Source organism: Panthera onca, chromosome F1 (genome assembly GCF_046562875.1).
Source record: "Panthera onca isolate mPanOnc1 chromosome F1, mPanOnc1 haplotype 2, whole genome shotgun sequence".
Taxonomy (NCBI): domain Eukaryota; kingdom Metazoa; phylum Chordata; class Mammalia; order Carnivora; family Felidae; genus Panthera; species Panthera onca.
The window spans coordinates 39292323-39306024 of NC_138355.1; the positions used below are offsets into that span (position 1 = coordinate 39292323).

At 36.5% G+C, this 13702-nt stretch overlaps 1 protein-coding gene across 3 annotated transcripts in view; it reads right to left on the reverse strand.

Annotated features, from left to right (window-relative positions):
* Positions 1-13702, reverse strand: part of DENND1B (DENN domain containing 1B) — a 259688-nt gene continuing 245986 nt past the window's right edge. For all 3 annotated transcript variants that reach the window (XM_078440761.2, XM_078440759.2, XM_078440760.2), the window contains 3 exons: positions 8612-8685; positions 7427-7643; positions 1-6383 (listed from right to left, as the gene is read on the reverse strand). In XM_078440761.2, coding sequence (XP_078296887.1) covers positions 5847-6383; positions 7427-7643; positions 8612-8685 — 828 coding nt within the window. In that variant the 3' untranslated portion in view covers positions 1-5846. The remainder of the gene's footprint in view (positions 6384-7426; positions 7644-8611; positions 8686-13702) is intronic.

The window sequence follows — 13702 nt, forward strand, 5'->3', positions numbered from 1 at the left end:
CAAAAGTTTAATTATGACCAATTTTATTTCATAACTGCATTGTTGGGCACTTTATGGTAGTATGTAGTTCATCCAATATTTGCGTTTGCATATTTTTTTAAAAATCCCCAAACAACACTTTTATGCACAATGTCCTCCCAATAGTAGTCAACTTTAGAGATGATTTATACTGTAGCCTCAAGGATGCAAGAACACTGAAACAAATCTCAATGCTGGGTAGGTGTTTACAGATATCTGTCACCATGTCTAGCAAAAAAGCTCAAGATGTTCAGTACTTTTAAACAGTTAGTCATTTAAAGCAAAAGAAATAACCTTTGGAAAAGTTCCATTTTGAACCCCTCATGTACCTTTTATAGAAAAAAAAAAAACCTTTATGCATATTAAGTTGTGGACTTCATGCAGTTCATACTTGCTTGCTGTTTTAGGCATTGCTGTAAGTACTAAATCGTAACAGAGTCAAGAAGTCTTGTTTTTGGTATATGATCATTAGATGGTTCTCAAAATTACCACATGGAAGTTATACTTGATGCCTGTGGTGCATTTAGCATGCACAGGGTTCTAATTCTGTCCTTTCCTAAACATCACATAACCAACCAGAGGGTGGATTTGTTAAGGTACCTCATTAAGGCTCTCATCTGAGAAGTGAAATAACACAGAGACAAAAGAGACCTGGACATTTATCGTATCAAAGAGGTAATCATTTGTGACTTTGCAATCTTTTAAGATAAAAGATTGCATGTTTTAAATTACTTAATTAAAGAATGGTTTGAAGGAAAACACAGCTTTCTGGATAGAAAGCATCCAGCTAATATTGCTGTTCAGTACCTTGTTTAATTTTTTGGTATGTTTGCAGATCGCATCCAGAGCTACAGATATTCCACAGTGCTTTTCTGCCTCGTTCAAGTATAATAAAAGTAGAAATCTATAGAAGCTCTAAGGTTAAACAAACTGTACACCATACAAAAATTAACTTAATTTATAGACAGTCAAGGAGTATTGGCAATGCCCTTTATAAATCTTACCAAAGATTCATCACAAAGGATATTACAATCTACATATGTGGTCATCACCATACAAATGCCATTTAGATTTATGTGGTGGAACTGAATATCTGTTACATGTACACATGTAAAATCAGCATTTTGCACTATATACATTTCTTTTAAAGTAATAGTATTGTCAATACTAACCTAAGGTTCAGGATTTCCTTATTGCATATTTATTGTTGCTGAGGCAGTTAGTTATGATACAATAATGCAATATCCATAATTACTTTAAATAAACAAAAACATTTCTCCTGCCAACAATATAAAGGATTTTTTTTTCTAAAATCACATAGAACATTGCTACATACAATTTTACACAAATACTGAAAAACATGACCTTAAGGCATCTGCTAGAAAAGCAGATGTGCATATTTATATGAACTAAATTATGCAGGAAAAATATTGCACAAAATCCTATTATTTTCAAAATAAAATGTGCATCTTTCTAAATACACATAATTCCCTATCATGACCAAATGAAAATGCGAAGCGGTTTGCTCAAAAACAATTCTGCCTCTTAAGTAAGCTTTAAGAAACAGACATGAGCAAAGTACTGGGCGCGACACAGGAAAGATGTGAGTACTGACAGAGACTCTGTGAAAGCTATTTCCTTATAAGAAGTGCTTTGGGGGATGAGATTTGGGTATTCGTTTTACTTTCTGAAACTTACATTCTCATTTACAAATATCTACCCAGAATCAGGGTCTGTTCCGCTAAACAAAATGGAATTTGCATCAGAAAATTTATTCATGAAAATAATCTTTTCCTGAAAATCCAGATTTTCTGCATGAGAAGGGAGATCTAGTGCTGATTATGAGAACATTCACAGTTTTCTCCTCTCGATCATGAGTCTACTTCATGCTATTTAAGAAACAACTAATTCATGAACATACCTGAATTCTACCATCAGGATCTTAGCACAGAATCCTAACAACAGCACTGACACAGTTTTAATTTAAGAGGCAGGGACAGCAGAGACAGTTTCTAGAGAATGCTATTATCAAGATAAAGACAGTAAAAATTAGTTTCCATCAACATGCACCCACACCCTCAGTTAGCCCTAAGGTAAGTAAAGTGGCCCTCAGTATTGCAAAGAAGCATCATTCCTTTATAGAGCCCTGTGCTGCCTGGTGAAAGGATTGAGCATAGTGGTGACAGACAATCAGATAAACAAGGACATTTAGTTTCTAAGAGCCTCTAAGTCTGTCCTTTAGAAATAGATATCTTAAAATAGCAGCATTATTATACTTCATTATAATAATAAAGTTAATGAAATTGGAAATAGTACTGTGGTTCTGTACTTAGAGCATTTTCTGATTAAGCAGCCTTAAAAGACTTTTTTTGATGTTAGAATCTTGGGCTAATAACTTCTAAGCAAAATATATTATTATTATTATTATTAATGAGATTTATAATTTCTTTTCCTTTTAAATTCAAATGTTTTAATTGGTTCCTTCAGAGCAGAGACTAGGTTAATTATTTTATTTCCTAAAATCCTCAGATACTGTACCTTGCATACGACTGATAAAAGTCAATAAATACTTCCTAAGTGATGAGTTATCCATTTTTAATCAGGAAAATAATCCTGCTATATTTTGGTGCCTTTCTAAAATATGCTAAAGTGGGTAACCATCAAAATCTGCCACTTAACAACATACTGACTTAACAAAACGACAGCTTCTAAATTCACACACTACTCTTCCATCCCCTCCTGAAACACCACAAATGCAATATTTAAGGGCAAAGAGGATAAAAGCCATGGTGGGATTCAGGGAGAATTATGATGGTTTAGAGGCCATATGAAAGACTATTTACCAAAGCCAAACGTCCTATTCATTTATACAACTCTGTTGTGGAACAGATGTAGCTTCTTGGAAAAAAAAATTCAAATAGCAGGGGAGTTCACAAATATTTCATTTAGTTATAATAGAAAATATAAGCATAGCAGAAAATAAGATAATACTTTTGTTTATTTCAGAATTCATCTTCACTTCACTTCACTCTCCCTACATCCACCGCAGCACTGGGAAGTCTAGTTTAAGAGAAGACTTTGAATACTCAAAATATTAGTGATTTGAAATACTAATACTTTCAGATTAGTAGTCTCTTGGATACTAGTCTTTTGGATTCTTTCCAAGAACAACATGTACAGATTTTGTTTTTGCTGTTGTTGTTTTTTTTTAACACAGAATATAAAAGCTGACTTTGCATGTTAAAATAAGGCACAAATCCAGTTTAAAATACCTTCATGCAAACTTGCTTGTGAGTGGCTAAATACCCTCACAACACAGTTTTGTAGTCAAACATCTCATGAGGGGACTGGATGACAGAAGAACTTACATTTCTGAAGCCATGATGTCTATTAAGCAAATGGACTAAAACCCCAGCTTTACCTATGCTACACTCACAATATTCCCATTCCCATGCCTCATTCGAACAGTCGTGTTAAAAAAGGCTTTTCTTTTCAAAAATTATGAAGAAATATTTGCCAAGCAGATTCACAACCAGAATGACCTTTTTTTCCTTCTCATTTAAAATAGCTCTTCTGATAAGTTGACTTCTTTTACTATACGCTTCAACAAAGTAAAACGGAATTTTGTAATGAGTATATAAAGGCAAAATTTGACAAGAACCTTGAGTCTTAACTTTTGTCTTAATAAGGATTAAACACTTTTTTCCTTAATGTATACTGAGTCCATCCTTATAAGGAAAATAAGACTTGTCTTCCTTTATAAACATGAATGAATAATTGTCCTCAGTAAAACATATCCACTTAAGATTTTGGGATGTGGTTGTAAAAAGAAAAAAACTTTGTCATTTCTTTAAATTATTTAAAGACTGACCTGAATAAATATTTTTAAGCAATGTTTTTAACAACACCCCTTCCAAGATTCCTTTTTTAACTCGCAAGTAAATTCTTTCAGCAAATGTTCTAGGGTACAGTCCTGATGAGGTTCTTGAATGGTTTCTCAAACATCTTTTCTAAAGTGACAATTTTTTAAAACTAATCATGATTGGGGATGTACAGAGTGTATACTGAATACACAAATACCAAATTAACCGTAACATCACTGCTTTTGTTTCCTGATTTTTTTTCCTGACAAACTAGCTTATCATGAAGCAGTCAATGCATGATTCCTTATGAGATGAATTTCAACATTTAACAGTGAATTTGAGGGAGAAGAGACGAATCTCCTATGCAGAAGAATTCCAAATAATTTATGTAGCTACTCCACCCTCTGGGAGAGGAAGCATAAGCTCTACTCCTTAAGAGTGGGCTGTACACAGTGACTTCCTTCCAAACAAACACTACCGTATAGGAAGGGAGGGGAGAAAGTGTAGTGGAGAAATCTAACACACACCACCTAAGCTAGGCTATCAAAGTCAACATGAACATTCACGATAAATCATGCTGACATTATGTACCTTGGATATGATGTAATGAAAGTGACACTTCACTTCTGGAATCTTCCTCCCCCCAAACCCATAATCACAGTGTAGTCATGAGGAAAATAGCAGACAAATTCTATTAGAGGGACATTTTACAATTTATCGGACCAGATCAGTACTCTTCAAAACTGTCAAGGTCATCAGCAACAAGGAAAGTCGGAGAAAATGTCACAGCCAAGAGGCATCTAAAGACACATGACAACCAAATGTAATGTGGTATCTTGGATGGGATTCTAGAACACAAAAAAGACATTAGGGAAAAACTAAGGAAATCTGAATAAAGCATGGACTATCGATACTGGTTCACTGATTGTGGCAAATGTACCATACCAATGTAAGATATTAATAATAGGGGAAATTGTGTATAGGGTTATATGGGAACTCTCTGTACTTTCTTCATAATTTGTCTATAAATCAAAAACTTCTAAGCTATAAAGTCAATTATTTTAAAAAGTAAATTTGAGATGATAAAAATATTTAATGTAGAATTATTAGTTAAGAAAAAAAAAGATAGGAATATTTCTTTATCAGGATAGTTCATGTTATGTTTGGCTTTCTGGGACTGGATTCCTAGATAGCAAAGGCATACAGAGAGACTGGGAAAAAAATTTAAAGTGTCTCATTTGTAAACAGAAGTCATCAATTTCACATTGTAATTCAGCACTTCATATATTTCACTGAGTGAAAGGTAAATGTGTACCTTTATACGTTTTGGAAAACATGGCTGCAGTGTCCACAAGAGAGCTTTTTAACTTTGAAAAATTAATTTTGTCCTTGATTCAATGAATAGAAAAAGGCATTATTGCTCTGCAGAACACTTATAACTTATCCTTCAAAATTTACAGGTAATTCCATAAATTATTAAAGTATGCTAAATATAGGCTTAAGATTAAGGCAGTTAGTGGGTCAACAGTTTCAGTAGTTTCAGGCTAGTTTTGAGAAGTTTTGATATCCTGATCAGTTCATGCTCAACCAGATTAGAATAGTAGCTACTGGTTATGTGCAAGGGTTATATATGCATACTTAGTTTAAATAAATGAATGGCATTAAGCACCAAATACTGGGAAATCATATGTTCAACATATACTTCCAACATACATACAAACTAGTACCTGATTTAAGAGCACAGTAGGAGAATTAGGTTTACATTTAAAAAAATCAATCAATATATAATCACACTCACGAGATGAATGAGTGGGAAAAATGTATGCTCCAAATGAACAATAATTTTTTAGACAGTCCAACAACTGTCATTCCTACATATAATTCTGTTTACCATAGAGATTACATGGAATCCTAAAATGTCTCCATAGAAGCTTAGATGCACGTGAGTGACTCTTAACTGTTGATTTAAGTTTGGTTTCCACTTGTGTTTTCCTCTGAAATGTTTAAGTCTTGCTGGAAGGCAGATGTTATGTGACATAACGACACCACTTCATGAAGCAGTCCACTATCTTCTGAAGTCTCTTTGGCTTCTTTCCCTTCTTTCTCCCAAGGGACAAAAGTAGATGAATGTCGCCCAAGGCTGGGTATAAGCAGATCATCTGAAATCTGGCTTAGTGTTTCCTTCCTTTCTGTTTTACACTTTTCATCTTCGGAAACTTCAGGCGAAGCTAACTGGAAATCCAGTTCTGAAGCAGAAGCTGCCTTTTCTGTGACCGCGGGCCCCCTCACATTGTCAACACTGAGGTGTTTTTCATTGTTTTCCTCTTTCAGGATAAACAGAGAATCTGTCCAACCACTAGAGGGAACTCGCTTCCGGGGAGATGGAGGAAGGTGTTTGCCATGAAGGGCACTATCATCTTGCCCGAGATGCCACTCTACTTGGTCACCAGAACCACTGCAAAGTAGGGTCAGATTATTCTCACTAGGTGCATTGGATTTATTCTGAAAGCAGAAACCACAAATTCAGAAAAATTTTAATGAGTCTATAGTATTACTTCAGCAAATTATTTTCCAGTTTGAAATAAATATTAGTATCTTTCATGGCTGGGAACTTGAAGTTCCTCGTAGAAGAAATATAGCATCAATAGTGAATTCTGAACACCTGCAAATGGCTCTATTAACAAGAAAACATATAAATATATGTCAATAAAGATGAAAAATTAAATAAAAAGAACTTGCCAAGTCCCCTCCCCCCCAAGAACCCAAACAGACCAGCTACCTCGTATAGTCAATGCCAAGTTCTGGAATTACTTACAGTCACAACATGGTTGCCATCACTCATACTTCCATCTCTTGTTTTTTCAAACATTCAGTTCAATTTGTTTAAAACACTGCTCATTTTTAAGTAATATAATAAAAAAATTACTTGAATTGATACATTTATTAAACACTTTTTTGAAGATCCAGGAAATATAGAAAAAAAAGTAGAAACATTTCAGATCTAAAAAAGTGCCCAAAAAAGACAACTATAAAATCAGATCGTAAGAGACTATTATGCTTGATAAAAGAACATTTTTTTTCTTTTTTTGATTTTTCTTTTTAAATTCTTTGATGTTTATTTATTTTTGAGAGAGAAAGAGACAGACAGACAGAGTGTGAGCAGAGGAGGGGCAGAGAGAGAGGGAGACACAGAATCCGAAGCAGGCTCCAAGCTCTGAGCTGTCAGCACACAGCCTGATGTGGGGCTTGAACTCACAAACTGTGAGATCATGACCTGAGCCAAAGTTTGACACTTAACCTACTAAGCCACCAGGAACCCCAAAATAATTTTTTTTTCAATTAATGACAATAACCACTAGAATCGGACACAAAATTGGAAAATACTGGAATTTTTCGTGGTTAAATTTTATATTTTTGAAGATTTGACTACTTACCTGTTTGAGGTTAAACGCTTTGACCAACTAGGACTATATATAACATGAAGCAATTCATAGCAAAGGGTAAGTATGTTTTCATTTAATTTTAAGGCTGAAAAATCAACTAACCGTAGGCTTGTAATCAATATCATCCATTGATCTGAAGAAATCCAAGCTCTTCGCTGCTGCCAGCTTTCCTTGGTCAGAGCTGTGTGTGCTCAGTGTATCTAAGATCTCTCCTAGTAGGTCCATTTCACCTGAGTAAGGAGTCTTTACTCTTGCTTCAACGGAGTCATCGCTTTCATAAAAATCAGCAGAAGCTTCTTCTCCATCTTCAGAGGATAACCTGGAGGAAAATGAAGCACATCCTAGTAGTTACAGTCACGCACAAGGCATACGAGAACCTTCCCCCGGCTACATTCAAGCAGTGAGAGAGTCTTAAAACCAAAGTGCTTTTCAGTGGAACAACAGCGAAATGGCTAACTGGTTCATGGTCAAATTCTTCATAGAGATGTGTATATACCAATTCAAATATGGGAAATTTTGGGTACATGCACAAAGAAAAAACAAACAAATAGCTATGGGTCCTTAATCTGGAAGCAGAAGCAGGGCTTTTCACACAGTCTAATTCTGTGGGATTTGGGACATTAGCCTTAGAAATAGTAGACGGAACATTTGGAGGATTCGCTATAGCCAAGTTAACTCTCAATATTGGTATGTGGTTTTCTCTTTATTTATTCATTTATTTTAGAGAAGAATGCATATTCCTTTATATAGACAAAGATACACTTAACAGAGAAAAAAGAGTCATTCCCTATGTCAAACTTGTTTAAAAAAATTAAACACCTACTATTATTATTTTCCTTATTTATAGTAAAATTATTTTTAACATTTTGTATTAGAATTTCACCTTCTGATATCACCATGGACTTAAACCCCTCCTATCCCCGTGACTCAATTTATTTTAATTGACTATTATCACTGTTCCTGCCATTTAACCTGCCCCTCTTTACTAGGTGGGTAGGAGCCTAACTTGGGTGGGCTTCTATCTCTCCTTTAACACTATTCCAGATATTTCTGTAGGCATCATTGTTTTCCAAGAATAAGATATTTCAAGTCTATCTTTCTTCCTATCTCAAGATTCATCCCCCATGAGACTCCACTGAGCACTGGCTCTTTTTGCTGAAGAACACCGTAAGGCAGCAAAATCTGATCTCTAGGACTGTACATTCTTTCAACTATCTTTTGAAATCCTAGAACTCCTGCCTTTCGGCCACAACACTTAGTAGGATTCTAAAATCCATCACGACTTACTTGCTTGCTCTCTCGTCATGGTCGTCATCATACAGAGCACTATCAAGGCTCTTAAGAGGTCTTTTCAAGCGTCCCTAGAGAGGGGAATTGACAATAAAGTGGCATTAGTAGTTTAAATAAGTCTTTTTCATAAATTTTAAAGGAAGAATTTTATTTGGCAAGGAACACTTTTATTGTATGACTCCTTTTTTTAAATTTTATTTTTAATGTTTATTTATTTTTTTGAGAGAGAAAGAGAGAGAGTGCGAGCGGGGGAGGCACAGAGAGAGGGAGACACAGAATCCAAAGCAAGCTCCTGGCTCTGAGCTGTCAACACAGAGCCTGGTGCGGGGCTCAAACCCATGAGATGTAAGATCATGACCTGAGCCGAAGTCCGCCGCTTAACTGACTGAGGCATCCAGGTGCCCCATGACAAGAACACTTTCAAAAGAAATATGCATTAAAGGTTTTTGAATATTACCCAACAACTTGACTAGCTGTTCAGTTATAAGGGGAGGGAATCAGGCAATATTTATGTCAACATTTACAGCTCAAACTAGTAAACAAGAACAAATCACTGGATTGGACACACACACACACACACACACACACACACACACACACACACTGATCCGGTCTGTCAGTCCCTGGTTTAAAACTACTTGACTTATAATCAATCATATCCCCATGTACTTATCCCCCAGTTTCAATAAGCTTCAATATTTGCCAATCTTCTTTCTTTTATCCCATCTCTCCAATTATTTTAAAGCCGTGCTCCTCCAAACTGAGTATGCATACAAATCTCTTGGAGATCATGGTGAAAACGTAGATTCTGACTCTACAGTGGTTCTAAGGATGAGGCCGGAGTTTCTGCATTTCTAATAGGCTCTCCGATGAAGTTAGTGCTGCCTGATCTGCACGTTATTTGCTGAATAGCAAGGCTTTGAACCAAAGCTGGACAACCCATCATTTCACCTGGAAACACTTCATTGTGTATCTTTAACAGATAAGTGCTCTTTAGACACAACCAAAATATCATTATCATACCATACAAATTAACAATTATTCTTTAACATCCTCTATTCTCAGGCCGTTTTCATATTCCCTTATTACCCCCAAAATATTTTAGTTTGTTTATCTGGACCAGAATCTCAACAAGGTTAACACTGTATTTGGTTGATGTGTCTGTCAAGTCTCCTTCAGAGACTATCAGTTCCACTTTCTCCACCCTTTATGCCATTTGTGTCCCTAGACATGTGGTTTGATCCTCTTCCTGTAAACTGGCAGTTACATCTGGAAGCTTGGATAGACTCAGTTGCTGGGTTTTTGTTTTTCTGTTTTTGGCAAGAACATGTTATAGGTGTTGATGTGTTTTTTACTGCACCAGATCATTCAGACCAGGAGGCACATAATGTTAAGTTGTCTCACTTTCGGTGGCACTAAGATTGATTAATGGCTCCAGGATTCAGGTTGGCTGATACCATCCACTATGAATTTTTGTTCACTTGATGGTTTTAGCATCCCGTGATAATCCTTGGGTAAGTTAATTATGCATTAGGGGCTTCAAAATTATGCTTTTCAAAAGCATTTCTTCTATCTTTACTTGTTGGCATTCTACCAAGAATTTTGTCCTATTAACTATTTTGAAATTCAATGTGTACAGGAGAGGTAGGATAAATCCTTGATTCTTTCTTTTGCTTAACAATTTCCAGAGTAATGAGTTTATACCTAATGATCTCTAAAAGTGAGCTGTGAGGGTTTTTAAAAAGGCATCATCATTTGTACATATCTCATATGGCTCAGTCTGTCACAGTAGATTCTTCTTGATGTTTGATGTCCCATTATTAAACTATACCATGATTACATTTTAAAAATGGCTCTTAACGTTTAGAGATATAGCTTGAATACTTGCAGGTTAAATGATGTGTGATGTGCTATTGGGTATTTACTTCACAATAATCCAGTGGTGGAGAGGGATCATGGGTGGAGCTGGCACTGAAATAAGATTGACCACACGTTGATAACTGTTGAAGCTGTATGAAAGGTATCCAAGAATTCTTATAAGCTTTTCTTTACTTTAACATGTTTCAATTATGTTAAGTGTTCTTTCCACAATATTTAAGTTTTTTTTAAATGGTCCTATCTTTGATCCAGTGTTAGTCCACTCAGGTTGGCTCTTGTGTCCTTTAAACACAAGTGACCTCAGAGGTTCTTTAGTAAGCTTCTTGCTTTTGGCCCAACATAATGTCTCATTTCAACTTATACATTTTCTGCATCAGACCTGGAATCAGTCACTTCCTGTAAGAGTTTTGGTTTCTGTAAGTAGGAAATGGCACATCTTTATTTATTTAATTTTTTTTAAAGAAGTTTTTTTTAATGTTTAATTTTGAGAGAGGGAGAGAGAGAATAAGTAGGGGAGAAGCAGAGAGAGAGGGAGACAGAGAATCTGAAGCAGGCTCCAGGCTCTGAGCTGTCAGCAGAGCCCGACGTGGAGCTCGAACTCATGAACCATGAAATCATGACCTGAGCCAAAGTTGGACGCTAAACTGACTGAGCCATGCAGGCACCCCAGGAAATGGCCAGAGTCTGAGTGCTATAGGTGTCCATGGCTGCAAAGCATCCTTTTGAACGGATGGCAGCAAAACTGAAATTCGTAGACTTTAACCATGACATCACCAGAGAAGTTTCTGTCTTCCAATTCTGATCTCCCAATCTAGATAATTGTTTTCTTCTTTTCCTTCTCCTCTTCCTCCTCCTCCTCCTCCTTCTTCTTTTTAATTTTGAGAGAGAGAGACAGAGACAGCACAAGCAGGGGAGAGAGGCAGAGGGAGAGCAAGAGAGAGAGAAAATCTCAAGTGGCTCCATGCTCAGCGCAGAGTGGGATGTGGGGCTCGATCCCATAACCCTGGGATCACAAACTGAGCCAAAATCAAGAGTCAGATGCTCAACTGACTAAGCCACCCAGGCACCCATGATAGCTGTTTTCTTCTGTTGCAGACATAAAGAGTAAGCAAATTTCTGGAATTCATAATTCAGGAGTGGATCCCTACTCATCTCCCTCCTCTATGCCAGTGCTGAGAGTAGAAGAAAGGAAAGAATGTATAGAGAAATATGATCTTGTAGCCCCTGCTCAGAATGTGTAGTGAGCTTCTCCACAAGTTTGGTTACTAGCTATGTATTTGGGGCCTGTAACTATAATATCATTTTATGACTACAAGTTTAAAGTATATGAGGAAAAGTAATTTGAGGAATGGCCTAGGAACACAACTACCACTTACAATATTATTTCTGTAGGAAAAATACATTTATTTCCCCTCCATCCAAAACTCACAAAATATAATACAATTCTTTGTTTCTAAAAATCAGTCATCATTATAACACTGACCTCCGTATAGGCTTAACATTATGCCAGCTAGGGGCCTTGCATTCAATTCTTTCTGAAAAACAAAACAAATCAGAACTAAAACCAAACAAAACTATGAGGGAGCTGAGACTTCATGCTGCTATTTAAAAAATAAAAAAATATTGACTATTTAAGAACTAATACAAAATGGGGTACCTGGGTGGCTCAGTTGGTTAAGTGTCCAATTCTTGATTTTGGCTGAGGTCATGATCTCACAGTTTGTGAGTCTGAGCCCTGCTTCGGACTCTGCATTGACAGTGTGGAGCCTGTTTGGGATTCTCTCCCCCCGCCTCCCCGCCCTCTCTGCCTCTCCTCTGCTCACTCTCGCTCTCTCAAAAAGTAAACTAAAAAAAAAAACTAAGAGAAAGAACTAATACAAAATAAGATAATAAATACATAGCTTAATATTTACGTTCGTAGAGTACATTGCCAAGCACTCTCATATACACACACAGTGGGGCTAGGTTCTGGGAATACAGAGCTGAGTTAGGCTGAGTCTCTGTCATTGAGTAGCTCAGAGTCTAATAAAACCCATGATAAATTCAGAAGTACGCCACAGAAGCTCCATAATTTGCCCAAGCTCATACCACTTATCGAGAACAGGATAGGTCTTTCTCTCCTGTATTGCCAATCCCTTGTTCATTTTCTCCCACAAGTTACTTTTATATTCTATCTACGTCTGCCTAGATTCTTGGTTTTTGTTTGTTTTGTTAATGACAACTTTTTTTTTTTATGAAGCTACTTCACCTATTTGTGAAACTCATACGTTTGAATTTGGTTTTATATGTCCTAGCTAGATGACAGTTCTATCAATTTCTACATAGGGATGCCGTTAAATGGTGTATCTTGTGATGAATTTTCACAACAGAGTTAGTTAAAATTAGAATTACAACTGATTAATGTTTTCTTTCCTGTGAGTGTTAAGCTTTGTACTGCGCATATTCTGAGTACACTTTCTTACAAATTGTTTGTCTTTTTTTCTTTTAATTTTTTTTTTCTAATGTTTATTCTTGAGACAGAGACAGAGTGTGAACAGGGGAGGGGCAGAGAGAGAGGGAGACACAGAATCTGAAACAGGCTCCAGGTTCTGAGCTGTCAGCACAGAGCCCGACGTGGGGCTCAAACCCACGAACTGTGAGATCATGACCTGAGCCGAAGTCGGACGCTCAACCGACTGAGCCACCCAGGCGCCAGTTTGTCTGTCTTAAATAAGCTTCTAATTAGCAGTTGCTGACTATGTATCAAGCAGTAGGGACTGCAGCCTCTGCATATGAAATGACAACGTCCAGAGACACATAGTGAATATGTCAACTGCTTGATGACATCAAATTATGTAATTTGTTAAGGTCACACACCCACAAAAGAAAAACAAAAGGAGAAAAAAGCTCCAGTTTGATTCATATGCAAGATAGAGAAAAATGGCAGCTTATTTAGCAAAAGCATTATCAGTTTCTGAGCTTTTATGAACCCAGTTTATCCCTATATTACTGTTTCTGGTAGACTGGGACTCAGGGATTGTACTTTCGGGAGAAATAAAGGATTTTTTCCACTATGCCCAGAACATACAACACTGGGCAAAAAGACCCGGTCACAATTTTGTAAATAGAAAGCTTTTATGGATAATAGGTAGCAAATAAGCTTAGACTGCAGAAAATATATTACGTATTCTTTAGGATCTAATACATAGCCAATAACAGCACATCTTTACC